General features: G+C 38.2%; 1 protein-coding gene across 2 annotated transcripts in view; it reads left to right on the forward strand.

Moving 5' to 3' along the window:
• The window catches only part of LOC108288189 (liprin-beta-1-like), a 137,282-nt gene that overhangs the window by 71,235 nt on the left and 44,682 nt on the right, over positions 1–21,365 (forward strand). For both annotated transcript variants that reach the window (XM_037730904.1, XM_017507075.2), the window contains exons 4-5: positions 2,876–2,972; positions 11,562–11,676. In XM_037730904.1, coding sequence (XP_037586832.1) covers positions 2,876–2,972; positions 11,562–11,676 — 212 coding nt within the window. The remainder of the gene's footprint in view (positions 1–2,875; positions 2,973–11,561; positions 11,677–21,365) is intronic.

Below are 21,365 nucleotides of genomic sequence, written 5' to 3' on the forward strand. Positions count from 1 at the left end.
GCTACTCAGGAGGCTGAGGCAGGAGAATTGCCTGAACCCAGGAGGCGGAGGTTGCGGTGAGCCGAGATCGCGCCATTGCACTCCAGCCTGGGTAACAAGAGCGAAACTCTGTCTCAAAAAAAAAAAAAATGTAGTGCTATTGCTAAAATGTATGCATGTACCCAGAGATTAGAGAATATGTGGTAAACTTGGTGATGTTACATATGAAAATAATTAAAATAATCTTCAATCTTCACTATTAAACTAACTTGAATATTCTTATGTTCCTGTTGTTCTCTTAATAAAAATATTTTCCTGGATGTTTCATGAATCCATAATATTTAACTTTCTCTTAGAATTTTAGATTATTTGTATATTAATTTCCAAGAAAATATTGGCATGGAAAAAGTATAGGCATTTCCAAAGGACGGAAGGTAAAAGTTCTTAAACTTTGGAAGATTCAGGACTTGCTTGTCCCTGGAATTGCTAGTGGGATATGGTTAGCATCATTCAACAGCGTCCCCTTCTGGTAAGAGAATAGATGCCAGAGATTGAGTTTCTGTGGGAGCCCTGAGGAGTTCTCTGAAAGGAAAAACAGAAAGGGAGTAGGGATTTTCTTTTTCAAAAGGACTGAACTTCTGGTAAGAAATTGATTGAAATAATTTGTATTCTGTTTTTTAAAGTCTTAATTAGAAAGCTATTTCCAGATTTTCCAGCTTATATTGTCAGGGAAAGGTATGATTTCAGATTGGAAATGTAAACCATGTTTAAAGTATTGCCATGAAATATAGTTGAGTAGTTTTTGTTAAAACAGATAAATTATCCCAGTTTATAATTCCATTTTTTTCAATTATTTCTTCTTTGCACATTTCCACTATTTTTAAAGGAAGCAGTAACATACAACAATAGCAGATAGGAATTCACTGCTATTTCTTAACAATGAGAAAGTGGGAAAATATATATTTAAAAAGATCATATTGATGAAGATCACTCATATTATACAAGGATGATTAGTTAACTGGAAAAAGCTGATTTTTTTCTTTGAACTTGAATTCTGACTTGTTAGATGAGGAATCACAAATAACGTTATTGAATAATGTCAGACAGTTCTTGACCTAATTCATAAGAAGAAAATAGATATCATCTAAGTGAAATATTATATGATTATTAAGTAATTATCAAGGAGTAATTGTATAATTATGATAGGTAATATATTTTGCCCATTTTATAAGAGACCACAATTTAAACCCAGTGGGTTTACTAGGAAGTGTATTTCATTGTAGCATCCCTTCTTTTAGCCTTTGTGAACTTGAATCATTATGCTTGGAAATTTAAAATAATCCCTATTCACAAAGTTTTATTTCTTATAGCGTTGTTCTACTTGTAATTTTTGGCATTCTTATATACTTTTGTCCTGTAATCTGTATGTTTGTGATCCAGGAATACATGCATGTCTTTGTAAAAAGAGAGAAGCCAGCCGGGCACAGTGGCTCACGCCTATAATCCCAACACTTTGGAAGTACGAGGAGGGCAGATCACTGAGGTCAGAAGTCAAGAGCAGGCTGGTCAACATGGTGAAACCCTTGTCTCTACTAAAAATACAAAAACTAGCTGGGCATGGTGGTGGGTGCCTGTAATCCCATTTACTTGGGAGGCTGAGGCAGGAGATATTCCAGTGAATTGAGATCACAGAACTGTACTCTAGCCTGGGTGACAGAGGAAGATTCCATCTTCAAAAAAAGAGAGAGAGAGAAAAGCAAAAATATAGTAACTTGTAGGATCTTTGTGTCTTGTAGTAAAAAATAGGTCGTCTCTTATGTAGGGTATTTGAGTGCCTCTTTTGAAGGAGTTAATGCTGTGTAACACTCTAATTTCCTTTCCTACTCTCCAGGATCTGGTAAAAAATATACCATATTTCTCAGAATACTTGGACAAGTTTTATGAGCAAATTGGTTCTTTAAAAAGTAGCACTAAAATAAAATAAAAAATGGCAGTTGAAAGGGTGTAAAATTCTGTTGTGCCATATAAACATTAGGATTGGTTTCTCTTTTATTTTCTAATTATAAAAGTAGGTAAACTGCAAGGCCTTCATCCACTTTCCAGTTGAGAATTGTCATTAAACTTACAGTAAACTCAATCTCTGATAATCTTCTAATAAAAATTCAACACTATTGCTAAAATGTATGCACATACCCAGAGATTAGAGAATAGTTGATAAACTTTGTGATGTTATATATGAAAATAATTAAAATAGTTCTCAAAATTAAAACTGATTTGAATATTCTCGTGTTCCTGTTATCATTCACTTAATAAAAATAAAATATTTTCCTGGATATTTCATGAATCTTAAGGATTCATGGGCTTAATGGATTTAATTTTAATTTCATTCTCCCATATTGGGTTGATCAGAAATCCACATTTTTATGGACAAAGGAAGAAATTACACATTTTTTAAAAAGTAAATACCCATGCATCACTGAGAAGATTGAAATGATAAATGGCTTTACTGAAGAATGTCATATATTTAAAACATGAAATAGAGTTTTATGCAATAGAAATAGCACTTTATGAAATAGCATCCATAGAGTCATTTTTAGGATAGAGATATCTGACAAATAATAGTTATCAAGCTACCTTTCTTAATCAGAATTACAGTCACCTTTTATTTTCATAAGCCCATCACCTTAGGGCAGAGGCATTAGGTATTTAAAGGAATGTTTTAAATGGAAACATGCTTTGGTTCTTAAGGAGGTACATTTATTTCCATTTGTCTCATCTGATTCATGCAGTGTTAACCCTAGGCACTGGTGACTTCTTAGGATTTCCAAGCTGCTCCTTTATAGATATAGGTAACTGTGTTGCCACTCTCCTGATGTACTTTCTTGTTTCTTCCTAGAAATGGGCTGATTCAGGAGGTCAATGATTTGAGGTTGAAAGTTAATGAAATGGGCAGTGAAAGACTTCAGTATGAAAAAAAGCTTGAATCAACCAAAGTAAGTTTTTCTCACAGGTTAAAATTTTCAAACAAATGACTCCACTATTCATCTATGACCAATAATATAAATAAGATGTTTTATACTTAGTATACAATAAAGAAGTTATTTTAAAATTAAATGGGGACTTCCAGGCAAGATGGCTGAATAGGAACAGCTCCGGTCTACAGCTACCAGCGAGATCAACTCAGAAAGCAGGTGATTTCTGCATTTCCAACTGAGGTACCTGCTCATTTCATTGAGACTAGTTAAACAGTGGGTGCAGCCCACAGAGGGCAAGCAGAAGCAGAGTGGGGTGTTGCCTCACCTGGGAAGTGCAAGGGGTCAGGGAACTCCTTCTCCTAGACAAGGGGATCCAGGAGGGACTGTGCTGTGAGGAATGGTGCATTCTGGCCCAGATACTACGCTCTTGCCACAGTCTTTGCTATCCACAGACCAGGATACTCCCTCCAGTGCCTACACCACCAGGGACCTGGGTTTCAAGCACAAAACTGGGCAGCCATTTGGGCAGACAACAAGCTAGCTGCAGGAGTTTTTTTTCGTACCCCAGTGGCACCTGCAATGCCAGTGAGACACAACCATTCACTCCCCTGAAATGGGGGGCTGAAGCCAGGAAGCCAAGTGGTCTAGCTAAGCAGATCCCACCCCCACAGAGCCCAGCAAGCTAAGATCCACTGGCTTGAATTTCTCGCTGCCAGCACAGCAGTCTGAAGTTAACCTGGGATGCTCAAGCTTGGTGGGGGAGGGAGTGTCTGCCATTACTGAGACTTGAATAGATGGTCTTCACACACAGTTTAAACAAAGCTGCCCAGAGGTTTGTTTGTACTGGTCAGAGCCCACTGCAACTCAGCAAAGCCACTGTAGCCAGACTGCCTCTGTAGATTCCTCCTTTCCGGGCAGGGCATCTCTAAAAGAAAGGCAGCAGCCCCAGAGATGGGCTTATAGATCAAACTCCCATCTCCCTGGGACTGAGCACCTGGGGGAAGGAGTGACTATGGGCACAGCTTTAGCAGACTTAAATGTTCCTGCCTGCCAGCTCTGAAGAGAGCAGTGGATCTCCCAGCACAGTGCTCGAGCTCTGCTGAGGGACAGACTGCCTCCTCAAGTGGGTCCCTGACCCCCATGCCTCCTGACTGGGAGACACCTCCCAGCAGGGGTCGACAGACACCTCATACAGGAGAGCTCCTGCTGACATTTGGCAGGTACCCCTCTGAGACAAAGCTTCCAGAGGAAAGAACAGGAAGGAATTTTTGCTGTTCTGCAGCTTTTGCTGGTGGTACTCAGGAACAGGCAGCAATCTTTGCTGTTCTGCAGCCTCCACTGCTGATACAGGCAAACAGGGTCTGGAGTAGATCGCCAGCAAACACCAGCAGACCTGCAGCAGAGGGGCCTGACTATTAAAAGGAAAACTAACAAAGAAAAGGAATAATATCAACATCAATAAAAAAGATGTCCACACAGAAACTCCATCTGAAGCTCACAAACATCAAAGACCAAAGGTGGATAAATCCACAAAGACGGGGAAAAAAACAGCGCAAAAGTGCCAAAAATTCCAAAAACCAGAATGCTCTTCTCTTCCAAAGCATCACAACTCCTCACCAGCAAGGGAACAAAATTGGATGGAGAATGAGTTTGGCAAATTGACAGAAGTAGGCTTCAGAACGTGGGTAATAACAAACTCCTCTGAGCTAAAGGAGCATGTTCTAACCCAATGCCAGGAAGCTAAGAACCTTGAAAAAAGGTTAGGGGAATTGCTAACTAGAATAACCAGTTTAGAGAAGAACATAAATGACCTGATGGAACTGAAAAACACCCTACGAGAACTTTGTGAAGCATACGCAAGTATGAATCGCTAAAGCAGAAGAAAGGTGAATTGATCATGCGGAAGAAAGGATATCAGTGTTTGAAGATAAACTTAATGAAATAAAGCATGAAGGCAAGATTAGAGAAAAGAAGAATGAAAAGAAATGAACAAAGCATCCAAGAAATGTGGGACTATGTGAAAAGAGACCAACCTCTGTTTGATTGGTGTACCTGAAAGTGATGAAACCAGGTGGAAAACACACTTCAGGATATAATCCAGGAGAACTTCCCCAACCTAGTAAGGCAGGCCCACGTTCAAATATAGGAAATACAGAGAACTGCACGAGAAGAGCAACCCCAAGACACATACCATTCAGATTTACCAAGGTTGAAATGAAGGAAAAATGTTAAGGACAGCCAGAGAGAAACGTCAGTTTACCCACAAAGATAAGCCCATCAAAGCAACCATGGTTCTCTCTACAGAAACCCTACAAGTCAGAAGAGAGTGGAGGCCAATATTCAACATTCCTAAAGAAAAGAATTTTTAACCCAGAATTTGATATCTAGCCAAACTAACCTTCATAAGTGAAGGAGGAATAAAATCCTTTACAAACAAGCAAATGCTGAGAGATTTTTGTCACCACCAGGCTGCCTTACAAGAACTCCTGAAGGAATCACTAAATATGAAGAAAACGACCAGTACCAGCCACTGCAAAAACATACCAAATTGTAAAGATCATCGATACTATGAAGAAACTGCAGAAACTAATGGGAAAAATAACCAGCTAGCATTATAATGACAGGGTCAGATTCACACATAACAATATTAACCTTAAATGTAATGGCCTAAATGCCTCAATTAAAAGACACAGACTGGCAAATTGGATGAAGAGTTAAGAGCCATTGGCGTGCTGGTGTGCTGTATTCAGGAGACCCATCTCACATGCAAAGACACACATAGGCTCAAAATAAAGGGATGGAGGAATATTTAACAAGCAAATGGAAAGAAAAAAAAAAAGCAGGGGTTGCAATCCTAGTCTCTGATAAAACAGACTTTAAACCAGTGAAGATCAAAAAACACAAAGAAGGGCATTACATAATGGTAAATGCTACATAAATATATCACATGTTGATTCACAAGTATATCAATATATACTCGTGTATATATTTAGTTTAGTTAGCACTTCTTGTTGCATATCAATACAGGAACACCTGGATTCATACAAGTTCTTAGACCTACCAAGAGACTTAGACTCCTACACAATAATAATCAGGGACTTTTAACACCCCACTGTCAACATTAGACAGATCAACGAGACAGAAAATTAACAAGAATATTCAGGATTGAACTCAGCTCTGGACCAAGCAGACCTAATAGACATCTACAGAACTCTCCACCCCAAATGGACAGAATATATATTCTTGGCACTACATGGCACTTACTCTATAATTGACCACATATTGGAAGTAAAATACTCCTCAGCAAATGCAAAAGAACAGAAATCATAATAAACAGTCTCTAAGACCACAGTGCAGTCAAAAGAGAAAGGAGGAAAGATCTAAATCAACACTCTAAACCACAACTAAAAGAACTAGAGAAGCAAGGTAAACAAATTCAAAAGCTAGCAGAAAGCAAGAAATAACTAAGATCAGAGCAGAACTGAAGAAGACAGAGACACGAAAAACCCTTCAAAAAAATCCATGAATCCAGGAGCTGGTTTTTTGAAAAGATTAACAAAATAGATAGACCAATAGCCAGACTAATAAAGAAGAAAAGAGAGAAGAATCAAATAAACACAATAAGAAATTATAAAGGAGATATCACCACTGATCCCAGAGAAATACAAACTACCATCAGAGAATACTATAAACACCTCTATGCAAATAAACTAGAAAATCTAGAAAATCATGGATAAATTCCTGGACACACACACCCTCTCAAGACTAAACCAGGAAGAAGACAAATCCCTGACTAGACCAATAACAAGTTATGAAATTGAGGCAGTAATTAATAGCCTACCCACCAAAAAGCCCAGCAACAGACAGATACACAGCCTAATTCTACCAGAGGTACAAAGAGGAGCTGGTATCATTTCTTCTGAAACTATTCCAAACAATAGAAAAAGAAAGACTCCTTCCTAACTCATTTTGTGAGGCCAGCATCATCCTGATACCAAAACTTGGCAGAGACATAATAGAAAAAGAAAATTTCAGGCCATATCCCTGATCAACATCGATACAAAAATCCTCAATAAAATACTGGCAAACCAAATCCAGCAGCCCATCAAATAGCTTATCCATCATGATCAAATCGGTTTCATTTCTGGGATGCAAGCCTGGTTCAACATATGCAAATCAATAAATGTAATCCATCACATAAACAGAACCAATGACAAAAACCAAATGCAGAAAAGGCCTTTGATAAAATTCAACACCCCTTCATGCTAAAAACTCTCAATAAACTAGGTATTGATGGAATGTATCTCAAAATAATAAGAGCTATTTATGACAAACCCACAACCAATATCGTACTGAATGGGCAAAAGCTGGAAGCATTCCCTTTGAAAACTGACATAAGACAAGGATGCCTTCTCTCACTACTCCTACTCAACATAGTATTGGAAATTCTGGCCAGGGAAGTCAGGCAAGAGAAAGAAATAAAGGGTATTCAAATAGGAAGGGAACAAGTCAAATTGTCTCTGTTTGCAGATGACATGATTGTATATTTGGAAAACCCCATTGTCTCATCCCCAAATCTCCTTAAGCTGATAAACAACTTCAGCAAAGTCTCAGGATACAAAATCTATGTGCAAAAATCACAAACATTCCCATATGCACCAATAATAGACAAATAGAGAGCCAAATTATGAGTGAACTCCCATTCACAACTGCTACAAAGAGAATAAAATACCTAAGAATACAACTTACAAGGGATATAAAGGACCTCTTCAAGGAGAACTACAAACCACTGCTCAAGGAAATAAGACAGGACACAAACAAATGAGAAAACATTCCATGCTCATGGATAGGAAGAGTCAATATAAGTGAAAATGGCCATACTGTCCTTTCTAGATTTAATGCTATCCTCATCAAACTACCACTGACTTTCTTCACAGAATTAGAAAAGAAAACCACTTTAAATTTCATATTGAACCAAAAAAGATCCTATAGCCAAGGCAATCCTAAGCAAAAAGAACAAAGCGGGAGGCATCATGCTACCTGACTTCAAGCTATACTACAAGTCTATAGTAACTGAAACAGCATGGGACTGGTATCAAAACAGATATATAGACCAGTGGAACAGAACAGAGGCCTCAGAAATAACACCACACATCTACAACCATCTGATCTTTGACAAACCTGACAAAAACAAGCAATGGAGAAAGGGTTTCCAATTTAATAAATGATGTTGAGAAAACTGGCTAGCCATATGCAGGAAACTGAAACTGGACCCCTTCCTTACACCTTATACAAAAATTAACTCAAGATGTGTTAAAGACTTAAACATAAGACCTAAAACCATAAAAATGTAGAAGGAAACCTAGTCAATACCATTCAGGACATAGGCAGGGGCAAAGACTTCATGACTACAACACCAAAAGCAATGGCAACAAAAGCCAAAATTGACAAATGGGATCTAATTAAGCTAAAGAGCTTCTGCACAGCAAAAGAAACTATCATCAGAGCGAACAGCCAACCTACAGAATGGGAGAAACTTTTTGCAATCTATCCATCTGACGGAGGGCTAATATCTCTACAAAGAATGTAAATAGAGTTACAAGAAAAAAACAACCCCATCAAAAATTGGGTGAAGATTATGAACAGACACTTCTCAAAATAAGACATTTATGCAGCCAACAAACATATGAAAAAAAGCTCATCATCACTGGTCATTAGAGAAATGCAAACCAAAGCCACAATTTGATACCATTTCATACCAGTTAGAATGGCGATCATTAAAAAGTCAGGAAACAAAAGATGCTGGAGAGGATGTGGAGAAATAGGAAAGCTTTTACACTGTTGGCAGGAGTGTAAATTAGTTCAACCATTGTGGAAGACAGTATGGCAGCTCCTCAAGAATGTAGAACCAGAAATACCATTTAACCCAGCAATCCCATTACTGGGTATATACCCAAAGGATTAGAAATCATTCTACTATAAAGACTCATGCACATGTATGTTTATTGCAGCACTGTTCACAATAGCAAAGACTTGGAACCAACCCAAATGCTCATCAACTATAGAGTGGATAAAGAAAATGTAGCATATATACACCATGGAATACTATGCAGTCATAAAAAAGGATGAGTCCATGTCCTTTGCAAGGACATGGATGAAGCTGGAAAGCTGTCATTGTCAGCAAACTAACACAGGAACAGAAAACCAAACACCACATATTCTCACTCATAAGTTGGAGTTGAATGATGAGAACACATGGACACAGGGAGGGGAACATCACACACCAGAGTCTGCCGGGGGGTGGTGCGGTAGGAGAGAGATAGCATTAGGAGAAATACCTAATTTAGATGATGGGTTTATGGGTACAGCAAACCATCATAGCAAATGTATACCTATGTAACAAACCTGAACGTTCTGCATATGTGTCCCAGAATTTAAAGTATAATAATAATAATAATAATAAAATGAAACTCCCCCCAAGCTAGAATCCTTCTTGAATTTAAACACTACTGATCTGAATTTAAAAACAAGGCTTAACTCATCTGACAAAATATAGGCTGTCCTTTCTCTGAGTTGTATCTAACCGCCTTTATAAACTGACACTATTTTCTTGATTATTTAGCTTGTCTTTTTCTGTCTGTAGTTTTCTTTCACTCCTCCATCTCTCTACCAGTCTTTAATGGCCAAACTTTCTAGCATGAAAATTAAGGTGGGTCTGATGCGGTATGAAAAGCAATTATTATTATGAAAAGCAGCTGTGTGTGTATCACCTGTTGATTAAAAATCACCTGAAGCTGTTTGAAGGGAAAGTGGGATCCCTAATGTTGTTTTCAGAAACACATGAAACAATTAGTGAAAAATAATTAACGGGTAAAATGAAAAAATATATAAATTAAATTTAACTCTCTTAGGCTACCTGAGACCCAAGCCTAGTAAAATAATTGTAAACATTGGCCTATGAAAGAATTCTGTTTCGTATCCACAGTAGAGATCACTTTCCTCTTTAGGGACTTTCTTGAAGGTACAGCAGTTGACATTATCATGGCTGTGAATAGAAATGACTGCTGAGAAGCAGCATGGCGAGAACAGGTTTGCACCTCCTGCCAGTGCTGCTGAAAATGTTCTGAACTTGTCCGCTCTGCTCCTACCAGAAGTCAAAACTATAGGACCAACTGCCTTGCTTCATTGGAGACCTACATCTTCTCATATTAATAAATGTAATAAATATATCTTTAGAGATTCTGAAAGTAAAATGTGATATCAAATATAAAGCTGTACTTCTTAGCATTGAATAGCTGTTTTCTGTGTTAAATAGGGCCTGCAAAACTTGTTTGCTAACACTAATTCTTTTCTAATGGAAACTAAAAATTTAAACATTAGTACATAGAAGGATGGCTTGAAATCTTATACAGTTGTATAGTTAAAAATTAAAAGAGGTCTTAAATATCTGTTTTCTAAATTTATTTTTTCTAATTGTTGTAGGAGATTCTGTCCTTTTATCTTAGTGATGAGGGTGAATTATTTAGTTCTATGATTTGGCTAAAGTTGTTCATGACTTGCTACCTTACCCATTAATGAAACTCTGTGCTTGTCAAGGAAGCATGAGTGCCATCTTGAAATGCCAAATAAGTGTCAAGCTATTCTTTTCCAATTTGCATTTTATTTGGCATTTATGACACTAAGTATATAATTTGATTATCTTCCATGAGTAACACTAAGTATCTAATTTGATTATCTTCCATGAGTAACTTAGTTATATTTTTAAAACTGATATAAGATTTAAACCTCTGCTAATAGCCCCCCCCCCTTTTTTTTTGAGACAGAATCTCACTCTGTGTGCCCAATCTGGAGTGCAGTGGTGCAACCTCGGCTCACTGCTACCTCTGCCTCCCAGGTTCAAGCAATTCCCCTACCTCTACCCTCCAGAGTAGCTGGAATTACAGGTGCACATCACCACTTCTGGCTAATTTTTTGTATTTTTAGTAAAGCTGGGGTTTCACCATATTGACCAGGTTGGTCTTGAACTCCTGACCTCAAGTGATCTGCCCATCATGGCCTCCCAAAGTGCTGGAATTATAGGTGTGATCCACCAGGCCCGGCCTGCTAATAGTCTTGCTTCCTGCTTTTCATTGCCCTTGTCTGATTTCTGATGCTTGTGTCTAAATTCGTGTGTTTTTTTTTTGTTGTTGTTGTTGTTTTGAGATAGACTCTTGCGCTGTTGCCCAGACTGGAATGCAGTGGTGCGATCTTGGCTCACTGAAACCTCCGCCTCCCGAGTTTAAGTGATTCTACTACCTCAGCCTCCCAGGTAGCTGGGATTACGGACATGTGCCACCACACCCGGCTAGTTTTTTGTATTTTTGGTAGAGATGGGATTTCATCATGTTGGCCAGGCTGGTCTCGAGCTCCTGACCTCAAGTGATCAACCCGCCTTGGCCTCCAAAATGCTGGGATTACAAGCGTGAGCCACCACGCCTGGCCACATCTCAATTCGTGTAGATTTGTTTTATTCATAAATCTGATTACTGATTTAAAGAACTAATATGCTATCTTAATGTTCTCTTTTAGTCATGATCTACTAATTTTAAATGAATTTGTAACTTGTAGGATGAATTGGCAACTTCAAAAGAACAACTAGAAGAAAAGGAATCTGAAGTAAAAAGACTACAAGAAAAATTGGTTTGCAAGATGAAAGGAGAAGGGATTGAAATTGTTGATAGAGGTAAGAAGATATATTTCATATTTGTCATCTTATTTTGCTAAAGTCCTCCAAAATCTATAAAAGAAACTGATGATAGTTAATGTGTAGTTTTAGCCTCAAAGAAAGAATAGCAGAATTCAGCCAGGCCCAGAACCACAGGGAATTCTCTAAGATTATTTACTGTGACTGGGAATCCATTAACTTCCTCTTCAGCGCTGGAAAAGGGGGATTCTGTACTTTATTCGGTGTTTAAGATTACTAGACTGTAAATTCTCATCACAAGAATGGACTTGTCTCAATTGCAATGCAAAGGAATGCTAAAAGAGTTAAAAAGAACCATCACTGTCCCAGGATTGTTGCCCTCAAAACTGAAATTAGATAAAGTAAGGGACTTAGAAACTGTTCCTGCCCTTTTGAGAGGGGAAAGATGGCTCTGTATCTTTGGAAAATTGGTAAAAAATTTATACCAGGGATTGAGTCCTCCACCTTTTAGAAAGCAAAAATTTGCTAATTCTGTTTTTGGAAAATGCATGAATTTGTGTAAATTTTTTTTTCATAACTGAAAAGGTTTGTTCTGAGTATTATATGGACCATAATTTCTAATAAAGTAAGTGATACATGATAGAAAATAGCCTAAATGAAATGTTTTTAAAAATTATATTCAGAAATATAATGTGCATAACATCTGACAAAACTCGGTTAAATTTAACCTTTCTTTGTAATTATGAATGATGACTGTGGCACTATGAGATACTAGCTGTATTCTGAGCAAGAACATGTGAAGGATAGGCTAATATCCGGGAATAGATGCTGTAATGCTAGATGAAGGCAGAACTGATGGACTAGATGATTAACTGGCAGCAGAACTTTATGGTGACCAGTTTACTCTTTCTTCCCAACTTCTCTAGCAAGGATTGTCTTCAATCTGAAAATGACAGAACAATGAGCCTTTAAAATAAGGATGTGCAGGCTGGGCACAGTGGCTCACGCCTGTAATCCTAGCACTTTGGGAGGCCAAGGCGGGTGGATCACGAGATCAAGAGATCGAGACCATCCTGGCCAACATGGTGAAACACTGTCTCTACTAAAAATACAAAAATTAGCTGGGCATGGTGGCACGCACCTGTAGTCCCAGCTACTCAGGAGGCTGAGGCAGGAGAATTGCTTGAACCTGGGAGGTGGAGGTTGTAGTGAGCCAAGATTGCGCCACTGCACTCCAGCCTGGTGCCCGGCAACAGAGCAAGACTCTGTTTCAAAAAAAATAAAAATAATAATAAGGAAGTGCAATTCAATGAAGACAGATGATAAGAGAGCATTTGGTTACATTTTAAAATGAAATCATTAATAAGAAAGGGTCATATATACTCATAGTAAGAATGTGAGCCAGAGCTGGCAACATCTCGGTCCGACAGAGAAATCCTGCCTCTGGAGTAGGATTGAATGAAGCCAGGAAGCTGAAAAAATTGCAGATGGGGCAAAGAAAGAGTCCTGGAGACCCAAGTTCATTAGATTGCAGCTCCATTCGTGCCCTTTTTGATTGTTTTTTTTTTTTTTTTTTTTTTTTTTTTTTTTTTTTTTTTTTTTTTTTTTTTTTTTTTTTATTTTTTTCCTTTAGTGTATTTTCCCACTGATTTTCAAAAGGGCATAGATGTCCAGTTGGCATCTAGGATTTCGCCGTTTTTTGGTTTGGTTTGTTCTTTTGTTTTTGTTTTGTTTTATTTTTGTTTTTGTTCAACTGAGTTCCAGTTGAGATTTTTCTTTTAGTAAAAAGGCCTTAAAAATAGAAAGTTTATAGATGAGAATTCTGATGCTCAGAGGGATAAAGCAACTCACCCATGTTGCAGGCAGGAAGCTGCAGAGCCAGGTTTCTAACTGAGGTTTCTCTGAGCCGCAAACCTGTTTCTCTTTGCATTTTTCCTCTATTGATCAGTAATTTTCTATGAATCTGTTGTCCACTGAAAAGTACCAAGGTCCCCTAGGAGAATCCTCCCTTGTAGATGTTACTATTGTTTCTAATTATCTGTTCATCTTTTAGTTAGAAGAGCATGCAGTATATTGCTGTCTTGTGGGAGAATGTGAATTTCTGCCTACGGTGCTCACAATGGCATCAAATCTATTATTAGGTTCAAGTCAACATTCAAACTCACAAAACTACCATAGACCACTTTTGCATGAGATTCACTCAGAAAAGCATGGGACAGGGCTAGGCATGGTGGCTCACGCTTGTAATCCCGGTACTTTGAGAGGTCGAGGAGGGCAGATCACTTGAGGTCAGGAGTTCGAGACCAGCTTCGCCAATGTTATGAAACCCTGTCTCTACTAAAAATACAAAAATGAGCTGCACATGGTGTCAGGTGCCTGTAATCCCAGCTTTCAGGAAGCTGAGGTGGGAGGATTGTTTGAACCTGGGAGGTGGAGGTTGCAGTGAGCTGAGATCTCACCACTGCACTCCAACCTTGGTGACAGAGCAAGACTCTGTCTCAAGANAAAAAAAAAAAAAAAAAAAAGAAAGAAAGAAAAGAAAAGACAAAACAAAACAAAACATGAGACAGGACAGTTAACTATAGGTGGTGTCAGGTATTCCTCCAAATTATGCAGCTGCCCAGAGACAGCTCAAATGCAAGAAGGTGCAATCCATATGAGGCAAGTGCAGGAACCACCCCAACTTAGCATCTCATTCCCTACAGGAGCCAATATCGCCTGTAACAAACTTCAGAGGTGTCATTTCTGGCATCACCACACATGCCCACCTAAAACAGTCAGCACATTCCAGGATGCTAGAAGCTATAGCTTCCATCAGGTATTTGTAGTACATTTATAGCTCCTTCCAGTCCAGATGCAATTTCCAATCAGAGATCATTTATAAGCAATGTTGCTGAGTAACACCGTTAACATAGCACTGTAATCTGGTTCCAGGGGAACAGAGCTAGAATGTTAACAAAAGGTCAAATTCATATGCAGCAGAGAAAAGGTTTTGTTAACTCTTAACCCAAAATGCCCCACTGATAGCAGGTTTGGCTATATGGTTTGCTTTAACCAATGGAAGGCAAGAGAAGGTGACTTACACCATCTCCAAGCAGAAGCGTTGTGAGCCATTGCGCAATTCCACTCTCCCTTCCTTTCCCTCTGTCGTGAGACAAGGGTAGGGGCAATACCTTCAGCTTAGGTCCCCAATGAAATGAAAAAGCTATTTGGAGAAGAGCCATGGAACAAAGCTACAGTGGATCCTCAGTTGCTATAAAACCTTGGAGAGAGAAACATTTATTGCTGTAAGCCATCAGCAATCAATAAGTAATGACCAGTCAGAGGACTGGTGGTTACTGCAGAATAAACTATTTCTGATTAATACATTCCCTTTGGAAAGAGGTAGGCTGGGTTTATCATTCTCCTATCAGAAGTCCATAAGTAGGGACTGCCAACTAAGCCAGCTAGTCCTTCAGTATGTGACAGCCTTAATTCTGGCAAGAATCCCCAACTTGAGTCTGATGGAAAGTTGTTTCCTCTTGTAGAGCATTTGTTAGAACAGTTCAAGCAATGCCTGAAAAAAAAGTATGTAGATTATGATGGTTTATTACTCAAATATATCTTCTCCTTTGTACTACTCAGGGTTCAGTCAAGAGATAGGAACTATGTAGAGTTACGTGAATAAATATATTTTTTACTTTTATTTATTTATTTTTTAAGTTGGAGTCTCACTTGCTTCATAGCCCAGGCTGGAGTGCAATGGCATGATCTCGGCTCACTACAACCTCTGCCTCTTGGGTTCAAGCAATTCTCCTGCCTCAGCCTCCTGAGTAGTTGGGACTACAGGTGCCCACCACTGTGCCTGCTAATTTTTGTATTTTTTGTAGAGATGGGGTTTCACCATGTTGGCCAGGCTGCTCTGGAACTCCTGACCCCAAGTGATCCACCCACCTCAACCTCCCAAAGTGCTGGGATTACAAACATGAGCCCCTGCACCCGACCAACAAATATAATTTAATATAAAGAATTGTCAATGGGCCAGGCACTTGAATCCAGGGTGGGGTGGGTGGAGGTTGCAATGAGTTGAGATCGAGCCACTGCATTCCATGCACTCCAGTCTGGGTGACAGAGTGGGACTCTGTCTAAAGAAAAAAAAATTGTTAACCAATTATAAAATTGTCAACCTGGTAACTAAAACGGTAAAAAGAGAAATCTAGGATACTACAGAGGTAGCAACTGCAGGGAACTCTTAATCCCTCTAGGTCTGAGGGAACAAAACAAAGAGGCTGGAATTCTGAAAATGTAGAAACTTAGAGGGGCAGTGGTGTGGAGCTGAAACTCAGACATCTGAGGAGAAAGGTGCTACTCAGTTGGTGCTGTTGTCTCTGAGTGTAGAGGCAGTGTCTCTTGCAGCTGGGATTCATCTCTGAAGAGGGGTTTGAGCTGGTGTCTCTTGGTGGGGAGGTAGGGTGCAGTGCAGCTAGTTCTGCAGGTGGTAGGGAAACTGAAAACTGGATCTAACTGCTGCTATGGTGAAGCAGAGTTAATAGGGTGCCAATGGCAAGGACCACAAGCAAACAGGAGGCTCAGGAGATGAAGTTTGTCCATTCTTCCCCCTCCCACCATTCAGTCTCCCTCTATCATCAGAGCTTAACAAAGAACCACCTAGCAAAGCTGAAACGGGGTGTGGAGAGTCCCAGCAAATCTCATTGATTAGTGCATGCGGGCACCTAGCTAAGGCATGGGTGAGGGCTGCTGTTCAACCTGTGCTCTCCTTGTCAAGCGCTAAGTCCTTGTGTGGGGCTATGTCAGCCAGGAAGAAGAGGCATCTTTTTCAGATTCTCACAGAGGTGTCATGTAGGCTAGCACATACATTGATGCAAGCATCAGCAATAGTCTTCCTTCCATCTTCTAAATGGCTCTGAAGAGCATGTATCTTTTTTTTTTTTTTTTTTTTTTTTTAGGGTCTCACTCTTTCACCCAGGCTGAAGTGCAGTGGTGCAATCATAGCGCACTGTACCCTTGACCTCCTGGGCTCAAGCCATCCACCCACCTCAGCCTCCCGAATAGCTGGGACCTCAGCTATGTACCACCATGCCCAGCTAATTTTTTAATTTTTTGTAGAGACGATGTCTCACTATGTTGTCCAGGCTGGTCTCAAATTCCTGGGCTCAAGCCACCTGCCTACCTCAACCTCTTAAAGTTCTGGACTTGCAGGCATGAGCTACCAAGCCCAGCTGAAAAGCATGTATCTTTATTGTAATATTCTAGACAAACTTACATGCAACTTTTTGCCATTCTGTATGTAGTCCCCCTTAGGTACCGTCAAATATTTGTATGAATTTGTTTGAATTAGTCTCTGCATTCTTCCACTGATTGTCACCGTGGGTGCCATTTTTTATATGCAGTGTAAGTTCAGTTCTTAAACTCCTTTCTCATATGCTGGACTTACAACTACACAACCAGAATAAGTCTTTACTGCTTCCATTGGCATCTTTCTTCTTTTTCCTTCTGTTGTCTTCACTAGAGTTGTGTTAAGGGGCCCTTTTGCTCTTGGTCTTTGTCCCTTCGGCAGCCTTAACATATTCTACAAAATGTTCAACATTTTCACTAATCATCTAAATGAAGGCTTTGAAGAGATTATTTTCAAATTTGTTGATGACACAAAAATAGGAGGGTTAACTAAAATGAGATTCCTAATGATCTCTACAGACTGAAATGCCGTGTTGATAGCAAAAATATGAAATTTATGCGATAAGGGAAAAGGCTAGTAGAATTTAAAAGAAAGATTAAAAATGATAGTAAAATAACTGAAATGAGATAAATCTCTTTTTTTTTAACCTGGTAGCAATATTATTTATGTGATAGTTTTAGAAAGGAATCATGCCATTTTTGTTATAGCCACACAATAGCTACTCAAGGTTTACAGAATTTGATATTTGACAAAAATTTAGATCAAATAATAATCCAGAAATAGGCCAGAGGCAGTGGCTCATGCCTGTAATCCCAGCACTTTGGGAGGCCGAGGCCAGCAGATCACTTGAGATCAGGAGTTCAAGATTAGCCTGGCAAACATGGCAAAATCTCATCTCTACTAAAAATATAAAAATTAGCCAGGTGTGGTGGCATACGTCTGTAATCCCAGCTCCTGGGGAGGCTGAGGCAGAAGAAATGCTTGAACCCGGGAGGCGGAGGTTGCAGTGAGCCAAGGTTGTGTGCCACTGCACTCCAGCCTGGGCCACAGAGCAAGACTCTGTCTCAAAAAAAAAAAAAGAAAAAAAAAAAATCCAGAAATAGATCATTAATTATAGTCAAGAAAAAAGTTCTGTCATTTTTTGCTTACTCAACTGCCTCATGAAAATCCTGAGAAAACACAGTGAATTATATAAAAATATAGTTATATGTAGGTATACAACAAAATATTAATGGTGGTTTTCTCTGGTTCAGGATTGTTACGTTTTTATTGTATTTTACTGCTGAAAATCTTATTTTCTCTATGTACATATATTTGTTTTGTAATAAGAAAAAATTAAAAAATAAAAAGCAGGCTGGGCACAGTGGTTAACACGTATAATTTCAGCACTTTGGGAGTCCAAGGCTGGAGGATTGATTGAGACCAAGAGTTCAAGACCAGCCTTAGGGACAAAACAAGACCCCATTTATACAAAAAATTTAAAAATTAGCTGGGCATGGGGGGTGCATCTGTAGTTCCAGCTATTCAGGAGGCTGAGGTGGGAGGATTGCTTGAGCCCAGAAGTTCAAGGCTGCAGTGAGCTATGATTTGCGCCACTGCACTCCAACCTTAGCTACAGAGTGACAGCCTGTTTCAAAATAAATTAAAAATAAACAAAAACAACAGATAAATGCAACCAGATAAAAAGGTATCAAATATATTTGGAGTTTTAGGGAAAGTCTGATATAAAAATATTGCCTGGCTGCGCATGTGGCTCACATCTGTAATCCCAACACCCTGGGAGGCCACGTCGGACAGATTGCTTGAGCTTAGGAGTTCAAGACCAGCCTGAGCAACATGGCAACAGGGGAAGATTCTGTCTCTACAAAAAAATTAGCCGGGCATGATGGTGTGTGCCTGTGGACCCAGCTACTCCGGAGGGTGAGGTGGGAAGATCACCTGAGCCTGGGAGGTGGAGGCCATAGTGAGCTGAGATCACACCACTGCACTCCAGCGTGGGTGACAAAGTGAGACCGTGTCTCAAAAAATAAATTAAAATAAAAGTATCTTCTTCATAATAATTTAAAACAGTAATAAAGCAACAAGTAGAAATAAAATTATCTAATGTGTTCCATTTAATGAAACACAAGTGAGTAGTAATGTGATATATAGTTACAGATTTCCAAAGAGGGTAAAAAAGAATAAACTAGAATATGTAATAGCAATATTGTGGGATGGATTTGCAAATAAGAATCCATGAAACATCTTTTTTTTAATATAGAAAATATTTCAGAAACATAATTTATTTGACAGAGAAACAAAATGGTGTAAAAATGGCGAGTTTTTTTTTTCACTCTTTTTCTTACTTAAATATATGGGAACAGCCAGGAAACAAAAACCTACTCTGTATAATGCTTCGATTAGATGTACTAAGTATTTCCTATGAGATAAGAAGAAACATTTTTGGTTAGAAAATTGGTTCAGATGAAATTTTGCGCTGCTCACCTTTAGAATTAATAGTCTGGTTGGCTTCCCGCAATGTTCTTATGAAAGGAGATTAAATCTTAAGCTCAGCCTCATTTTGGTTCTTGATGCCTTGTTTTGTTTCCCAGGGAAGTTCTCCCTGTCCCCTACTCTAAGTAAGGGTCCACTCATTGGGACAATGTTTTGTTGTTTTTTTTTTTCAGAACTTGAACTTCAGTTCATAATTCTGCCTCCACTAGTGTGATCATTTGATTCATACCTGAATAACTCATTAGCCTATCAGCTCGATAAGAGTATGAGCTGTGCCTATTCATGCTCACCGTGCATGGTATCCCTAGAGCCTAACCCAGTCACTGAAACATTGTAGGCACGCCATAAGTATTTGTGAATCAATAAATAAATGGATGAATTAAGAAATTTAGTAAATAATTGGAATGGATTCCTGGATGGAGACAGTAGAAAAAATTTAGTTAACTTTTTAGGTACTGTAAGAGAACGTCTTTAAAATTTTTTTTGTGGATTTAGCAGAAGATAAAAAAGCAATAAATATAAGGAGAACAGCTTATGAGAAGTAGTATGAAAAACTACCAATCTTCCAGAAAAAAAAAAAATCTGGTAATTTCCTTACATAGAGTAAAAGAGTTTAGTACGTTCTATTCTGAATTCTATTTGAATATTTTTCCCTTTTTATATGGTATAAGAGGGCTGTTTTCTTGAGTAAAATATTTTATTAACCAAGTATCACTGGTTAATCAAATGTCTTTATGGTGTAAGATTTGAAATAGAAAGCCACATTGAGTCTTTCAATGTATAGAGAAGCTAGATTACAAGAGAAAGAGGTTTGCCTCACTTTTTTTTTTTTTTTTAAACCTCCTTGTTTTCTGGACTGTCTTTACAGATTTTTGGCTGGTAGATTTTCTAAGTAAGATTTTTGACATGTTATTTGTCTTTTATTCAATACTTCTAATAAGAAGAAAAGTACGCCCTTTCCCCACCATCTCACAACTTTGAAAAAAATACTGTAAAATTTCCACTGTGGCGAAAAAAAGTTTTATTCACTCGAGAAAACTGGGTCATCTTCTTCTCAGAACCTTTTTTCTAACTCTGAGAATAGATTTAAGGAAAGCAAGGCAGAAAGTTTTTAATAATCCAGTGGGAATTTCTCTTAGGGACAAAAGAAGCAAGATAGCTAGAGAAGATGATTGCACAGACTTAGCAAGGTTAAAACAGGTAGTTCTAATACTTAAAAAAATGTGTGAGTTAGAGGGTTAACAGTTGATTCAACAAGAGGCAGAAATGGGTTTTTCAGTTCTGTGGGGGAACAAAAATCAATTGACATCCCTCAAATCTGTACATTTTAAATCTATCAAATTATTGGTTTCCTGGTATACTGTATTTTGGCTTTCAGGTTTATAATTCTTAGTATGAGAGAGGAAGGATAATCTTCAACATAGTTAAAAAAAAACAAAAAGCAAAAAGAAGGAGGAAAATGCAAAGATTTTACTTAAGCCTGACATGAGATTGGAAGAAACCAACAACTCTGTTTGAGGATAAACAAAGTCACACTTGAAGAAGGGCAAAAATCAGAAGTGACCTAATAAAATCTTCCTAATAACAGTAATGGTGAGATGGTATTATTATATAACTTTTCTCTCTAGCTTCTGGAAAATTTATCAAATTTAAATAGATATTTATTTGACCTCACAAATAATCCCTTGAAACTTTTTATTTCTGTTACTTGCTAGATTGAAAAAGCATAATTAAAAATTATTTTATCTGTAGAATATCAACCTCAGTTCTCAAATTTAATGTAATGAGTTGTTTTAAGAGTCAGGTTATATAATACAAACCAACATTAAACTACTTATCCACAGCTAATGTAAGATAAAAATGAGAACAAATGATTAAAATATATAAGCTGATAAATGCAAAATTGCTTAAAATATCTTTTATATCTTATGATATCTAAGGCAATGGGTTAAAATAGCTCTTCCTTGATAACTTTGAGGTTCATGAAAATTGTGATTATATTAAATTAGAGGAATTCAATATATTTCTTCAGTTTCCTTAGAGATTTCCATGGAGAGAA

Source organism: Cebus imitator, unplaced genomic scaffold (assembly GCF_001604975.1).
Source record: "Cebus imitator isolate Cc_AM_T3 unplaced genomic scaffold, Cebus_imitator-1.0 Scaffold367, whole genome shotgun sequence".
NCBI lineage: Eukaryota > Metazoa > Chordata > Mammalia > Primates > Cebidae > Cebus > Cebus imitator.